This window comes from Prunus persica, chromosome G4 (genome assembly GCF_000346465.2).
Source record: "Prunus persica cultivar Lovell chromosome G4, Prunus_persica_NCBIv2, whole genome shotgun sequence".
Taxonomy (NCBI): domain Eukaryota; kingdom Viridiplantae; phylum Streptophyta; class Magnoliopsida; order Rosales; family Rosaceae; genus Prunus; species Prunus persica.
Genome location: NC_034012.1, coordinates 23133763 through 23141247, shown reverse-complemented (window position 1 = coordinate 23141247; position 7485 = coordinate 23133763). Strand labels below are relative to the sequence as shown.

The following is a 7485-nucleotide window of genomic DNA, read 5'->3' as shown; positions in this document are numbered from 1 at the left end:
TACACTATGACCCCATGAGGTAAGATTTATGGGTTCGTCACTGTTAATGGGTATGGGCGACTTTCATGGATAATAAAGTTTGAGAGATTTTCTGGGTTTCAGCGAGAGAGAGTTTTTTTCAATGTTCTAAATAGTTTTGTTTTTAATAATAATAAATAATCTAATAGTAAGTCACGTGAAGAACATGTGACATTCTGGATGGCAAAATGGATGAAATTCAAAAAATTGACTGTAAGGGTTAAATTAACTATTTCAATAAGTTCGGGTACTAAATTAGTTGACTTTTTAGTTCAGACTGTAAATTCAATTAGCTTGATAGTTCAGATTGAAAATCCTTTATTAAAAATAATTTTGAAGTATTATTGACATTTTACTTTTATTTATTTTTATATTACTCTATGTATTTAAGTTTACAATGTAAATAAGGAAGTACCTCTCATTTGGATTCAAATGAAAATACTAGAAAATCAAATTCTCACCAGATCAAAATATGAAAAATCGGTTTTAGTGCAAAATACGATTTAGGGTAAAAGTGATGGCTCATTAAGTCAATATATATTTCATACTAAAGTTTTCTTATTTGATGTGTGAGGAATAAAAGCCGCCAAAAATTATCTTGAGAAAAGATTATTCCGAAAACCCATTTTTCATACTTAGTCAATATTTTTACCTAAAACAATTTTTAATGTATGATATGAATGCATAAAGGACCAAGGGTGGATTTATGCCTAGGCTGGGGTGGGCTCCAGCCTAGAAGAAGATTTTTAATGTTAAATATGGTTTAAATATTATAAGTTTATTCCTACTCCAATAAATATTAGCCCACTACACCAAATAAATATAATAAACTAATAATAGCCCAATTTAAGTAAAGTAAATAATAACCCAGTCTTCTATTTAAAATAAGCCCATTCCTAAAGCATATAGGGAGTAATAAACATCAATCCAAACCTATATAAATTTGATTAGAAGCAGAACTCACGCTAAGGCTCTACCAACTTGAGCTATTCTAATTGTACTGATATTGGGCTACACCCACAGAGAGCAAACATCGAAAGATTTCTTCTAGCCACCCAAAACGCCGTATTTGAACCTTGAGAGCCTAGAGGAAATAGCTCTCCTCCTCTAAAAAATTGTACCAACCTATCTTTAGTGGGTTCTTCAATGTTGGTAAGTTTTTCTCTTTTTATATATATATATATTCAATTTCTAATTTTAATTGTTGTTGTTAAGTCTTTATGATTTAGGGTTTGGGTGAAATTTTTTGGAGATTGTTGATATATGTTTTATTTAAATAACTTGAATTATTAATTAACATATATGATTTTTGTTGTTTAGTATTTCTTGTTATGATATCATGTCATATGATGATAATAAACTGGCAAAGAGAGGAAAAATTATTTATTTATTCTTCAAAAAAAGTGGTAACAATAACAAGGATACACCTTATGCATATAATGTTGATACTTCAGTTTCTAAGGAACTTTCTGAACTCGGATCTCAAGTAGTTGAATCTAAAGAGTTTGATATTGCCTTTTTAGAACGGGATCCTAGGATCCTAGGAAATGCATTCCAATTTGTGAACACCCAATCAATCAACGTGATGAGATTCGAAAGGCAATCTCTTAAATTTTTTTTTTTGCATTCGAACATGTATTTTTGAAGTTGGACAAGTGTTTGATATGATATTTGTTTATATTTTGTACTTCTTTGTGCTATATTTGCTTGTAATGTAACTTTGTTTGATTTATAAAATTTTATTTACATTTTTGTTTCAAGAGAAAAAAAAATTTATAATATATCTCCTTTATATAAAATAAAAAAATTATTTAGCCTACCCTTATAAAAATTCATGGATCCGCCATTGTGAAGGACCCTATTTGGTTTATATTAAAACTTTTTAAAAATTAGTATATGGAGCTATGAACTGGCGTGGTTTATATGATTTAATGTTTACTTTTATTTCTAGAAAAACAATAGAAATTGTAAGTATCAAAAAAATAATCATTAAATTTTAAGCTAATAACTTTAGTTAGTCTATTCATTAAAAAATTTATGATTCCACTCTTGATTATTGATGTTTTTGAAGTCATAATTTTATTTACCAAAAGAGGGAAAGTCACGGGTCAGTCTCTGAAGTTGGGTGCAGCACGTAACTATGCCAAATCTATTACATTGATTGAACCTCACCTGCTCCTCTTCAAAGCTATGTACGTACGTATGTACCTTTCCAGACAAAACTTATAAAAAACAAAACAAAAACGAAAAGACACAAAGCTAGTTTTGCGTGATCGAGCTCCCAAAAACAGAATTGACCATAAAAATAAAAAAAAAAATGCTCCCAAAAACAGAACTCAGACCAACAAAAAAAATAACTCCCAAGAACAGAACTTCTGACCCCAGAAAAAGCTCCCAAGAACAAGAACACAACACAGAGAAAAGAAAAACCCTAGCTCTTAAGATGTCTGGAGGTCGATCTGATGAAGACACTGTGCGTCTCAAAGTTCAGTTCAACAAGGTTTGATTCTCCCCCACTCTTTTCCTTGCATTGCATGTGGTGTAATTGAAAAATTTTAACCTTCTTTTTTCAGTTTTTTCTTTCAAATTTTCCTTTTCCTATAACCAAATGAAAGGAAGAAATTGGGTTTCCATTAGGGTTACTGGGAGTTTGGGGTTGATGGGTTTATATAAGAACTAATAAGATAGAGAAAATATTTTTTCTCTCCGAGAAACATTTCAACATTAGCCAAAATTTGGATTATAAATTGACTAAAACACCGTTCCAATCTGTACTGGAAAGGAAACACCAAATTAGTTTCTGTTTCTCGCCGTACCTGATTTAGTTTCATGTTTTCTCTGTTGAATATCACCAAATTATCACTGAATTATTATGCCACATCTTAGAATAAATAGATCCACTGTAGTTTAATGGGATTCATTTGTTTTATGATGAGATCCACGTGTAGGATGGAGTTCAAACTTTTTTCCGGGTTAAACGAAGCACCAAACTGCAAAAACTCATGGAAGCATTCTGTAAAAATCGTTCCCTTGACCCCAAATCAATAGAATTCACGTTTGATAGCGTCCGACTCGAGAAGAACAAAACTCCTGAGCAGGTAAAAGTTCATAAAAGTTACTTAGAATGTTAATCATGAAAATAAATTTCATTGTTGCTAGAGTTGTATCACGCACGGGCCTTGTAGGAACGCACTACTAAGTCTAAGCGTAAACTAAATATTATCTCCAACTTAATCACCTTTTGGGTGGGAGAATGCTCAATGGATCTCTACATATACAGTTTTAACTCGAAAGAGCTCGGTGCAATTAGTAGTGGATTACATGTAGTTGATAATGTAGATTATTGTTGTATTTCTCCAAAGTGGGGATTATATTTTGCATCATGACTGGTATAGAGCTAAACTACCCTTTATAGCTTGTTGGCTTTGTGTTACATCCAATAGGGCTTAGGTTCGACTAGCATCGAATCCGTGATAGATCACCGTAAGCTGTAATTTAATTGTTGGTGAAATGTTTGTTACTTTACTAGCTGATGCCCTTTGATGCATCAAGGCCAGTTTGAACAAAAGTTATGCTTCTTGTGGAGTTTAAAGTCAAGCACTATATATTTCTGTTTTCAATGATGTGTCCATTGATTCTTAGTTGCGACTTAACTTTGTGCAGCTTGGAATGGAAGATGGTGATCTGATCGATGCCCTTGTGTCCGGTGATGGAGCTTAAAAAGTTAAAGCAATCATGATGTATATGCAGGAAGGAATTTGTGAAAATTTGGATTTCATTTTCGACTGTTGAACTTTATTAGATATTGAGATGGGTGTTAGTTTTTTGGAAAAACAGTTTGAACGTGAACCATAGGATAACAGCAGTCAAAAAATCTTGCCAGTCCAGCCCATTAGCCTTGGTGGCACTGGCCAGGTACTAATATGATGTTTGTGTCTTTGTTCTTGCTCTGCTAAAGCTTGCACTAGCAAGTTTTGTTTCCTAATCAACATTGATGCTCTCCTTATCTAATCCTTAATCTTCTGCTGTGTTATATTAATTACAGTTTTTATTTATAAACGGAGACGGGAGATTCGATCTTGAGCCTCTTCCAACATTGTGAAAAGATGCAAGAGCTAGTACTGTGCTGTGTTTTCTGTTCTCATGTCATCTAGACTTGTATTTACCCATACAAAAAAGCCTTTAGTTTAGGAGGGGGTGAATGGAAAAAAGGTATACACCCTGGACAAATTAAAAATTCGCATAACTTAGAAGGAGAAGGTTTCCCCAAGCTTTCTACAACAAAAGCGAAAAAATAAAAAAAAACAAATTGTGTCATACATGTAACATGTACAAGTTGAGACTCCATATGTGGATTTTGGCATTTGGTAATTAAAATTAAAGTTTTTTTTTTAATTTCTTTTTGTTTGTATTTTGAAGAAATCCAATCTTTCATTGACTGGTAATACTAATAGGTATTCAGACTAGCATGCGTTTCTCTCATCTCTACATTGTGTAATGGAAAGCAAACTTTGGTTAATTTTCCAATTATATCCAATTTAGAAATATAAAAAATAGGAAAATTTACATAAATATCATCTGAACTTTTAGGTATGTGCACCATTACTATCTAAATTTTTAATTTTTATTATTAACCACTTGAACTTTATAGAGTTGCAATATACCATCTATATCTAAACTTTCCGTTAAGTTTAAGGACGATTCTGTCAGTTCACAATAACTAAAAGACTTAACATTTTTAAAACTAACAAAATTAAATAATAAACCTAACCTAATTATTGTTCCACACCCCTTCCAACACAAATGCTTCCCCATTGCCCAGTAGCCTCCCCACCTTCTGCATACACCCTACTTCATATCTCTATCTCTCTCCACGGAATCTATAAAATATTTGGTGTAGTTTGTTGAAGAGTTGAAGGCCAACTCGAGGGTGCATTACTTAAATGGGTTAATCAGCCCCTTCTCTCACTATTGATGGTACTATCTAGACAGGGGAATCCTTGCCCCTACCAATTAAGCTTCTTTTTTTGGTATTATGTTGGTGGTGGCTTGATTTACTGGGAGGCTTGCTTGATGTGCTTCTCTGTATCCTATATTGCCCTTAATTGTATGGTTTTTCTTGTGTTTCCGTTTTGACTTTTGAATGAAATTTCATTGTATGAATATTAAAAAGGAAATTTAGAGGTTTGAAGATCCATGAAATCCATCTCCCCAAAAGCCATGATGTATGTAGAGAGTAGGGGAGGGGTCTACTAGGCAAGGGGGAAAATTGTTGATGGATGGGATGGGAGAAACCGTGGGATGATTTAGGTTAGGTTTTTCATAAAGAAAAAAAAATTATTAATTATTAATTATAAATTCTGTTAGTTTTAAAAAATGTTAAGGGCCCATTCGGTAACGTTTTAAGGGGTTGTTTTCATTTTCAAAAAACAAAAATGAGGCAAAAACATGTTCGGTGGCCCAACAACAGAAAACACTGAGAATGTTTTCATAAAATGAAAACAAGTTCATGTGTACTTGTTGAAAACAAAATATGAAAACAAGTTCATGTGTACTTGTTGAAAACAGAAAAAAAAAGTTGTTTTCATTCTTATGGGAAACGTTTTCATAAAAATAACTCACATATTATTATTTCAAATTGTACTAATAGACACATTTTCATTGTTTTTGTTTTCTAAAAATGTTTTCTAATTAATCTACCAGACGCATTTTCATTTCCTGAAAATGCAAATTCGTTTTCTTGTTTTCATTCTTTGAAAATATTTTAAGAAAATATTCTCCGAAAACGTTACCGAACGGGCCTAAGGTTTTTTAGTTATAGTGAATTGAAGGAATTGACCTTAAAGTTAATGGAAAGTTTAACAGAGTTAGACATGTAGTATTTATGTAAATTTCTCTAAAAAAATAAAAATAAAAATTATAAAGAGTCTTTGTTGTTAGATAAAATTGTAATTCAACTTTAATTACAATTTATTTAAAAACAAAACAAAGAAAGTCAACGGTCAGTCAACTTTAATAAAGTAAGTGGTCTCTTGGTGTATCCATTAGTACAGAAAAAAGAAAAGAAAGAAACCATGATAAAATAAAATCCTTGCGGAAGATGAAATGATATATGAACCCTAATCTTGTATACGGGAAAAAGAAAAGAAAACAATCACAGTAGTCCTTGAGTTATTTACAATCAGAAAAATTCAACTCTACATTGGGAAGGGGGGAATGCTTTGCTTGCTGCTATATATCTGCACATACTAACAATTCACAAATGAACATGACTATTAAAGATGGCTAAGGGAATAAATATTTCAACAGAAATTTTCTTCCATCTCCATCATGGCCCCCGGTCGGATTCTGTCAGGTAAGAAGTAGCTAGCTAGAGACTGGCAGAGTGCATTCCAATCGGACCTGACCTTGAGATCCAGTGAGAACATTAAGGTTAGACATCTTCATCATTGCCCGGGCAAAGTCCATCCGGAAGGTTGATCCATTGTCTGAAGCATAAGCTCACCAATCTGGCTGTCCTCTCATTAGCCATCAATTGCTGATCAGCAAAGAGAAGTCCTCTGCCTCTCAACAAGCTCTGGTAGTAATGAGTGTCAAAGCCTGCCCCAGACAATACAGATGATGACAGTTGCTGAGAGTATGACATCCCCCTCCGCGCAGGCTTCTCACTCATGCCCCTTGATGCCATTGGGGATGATGCTATGGATGCTTCCATGGGGGCTGCCGTGGAGGATGCCATGGGAGACGTTCTTGTTACCATTGTCTTCACAGAAAACTCTCATCTCATTGAAGAAACTAGAAGAAACAGTTGGGTCTGGTTTCCCTGTCCCCCTGAAGTTGTGAAGGCGAGACTGAATGAACTCACATCCAATCTTCCCAATGTTGTGCCCTCCTTCAGATATGAAACAAAACAAACAAAAACAAAACAAAAAAAAAAAATCAGAAGGGAAGAATATGTCAAGACTAAGTTGTAAGTTGTGAGTTATCTAAACGAGAAGTTGGATGCAAGAAAACAGCTTAAAATGAAAGCTCATCACCCCATCTTGTTTATGTTATACCTAAAAAGCAATGTATGATAAAAAATCGGAAACTTAAACAATGTCTACTCAAAATATTCAATAAAAAGAGAAATTGGAAAAGAGAATATTAAAATAATGAAAATAATAGAAAATATAATATTTTTGGTTGGATAACTTTTAAAATGAAAACTGGTTTTTGTATATTTTGGTTTGGATAATTTAAATGAGAAGATTGTTGTTGATCGAATTTAAATGTTGTATTTATCCGACTTAAAAAAAAAAAGAATAAAAGAATAAAAGTGGAAGGTTGACACATAATTTACATTTTCAAAAATGGCTAGTACACCATTTTTGTTTTCAAGTTCCATTTTCATTTAGATGAAAACTGGTTTTTTTTTTTAATCATATATATTTTTTATATTTTGGGTGTGTTGGTGAGATAAAAACC

The 7485-nt window shown here is 32.8% G+C and overlaps 1 protein-coding gene across 1 annotated transcript; it reads left to right on the top strand.

Moving 5' to 3' along the window:
* On the top strand, positions 2057–4053 carry LOC18779606 (small ubiquitin-related modifier 1). Its single transcript, XM_007212965.2, has 3 exons — positions 2057–2518; positions 2967–3116; positions 3682–4053. Exons 1-3 carry the CDS (start codon positions 2336–2338, stop codon positions 3736–3738), a joined length of 390 nt encoding a protein of 129 aa, XP_007213027.2. The 5' UTR covers positions 2057–2335; the 3' UTR covers positions 3739–4053.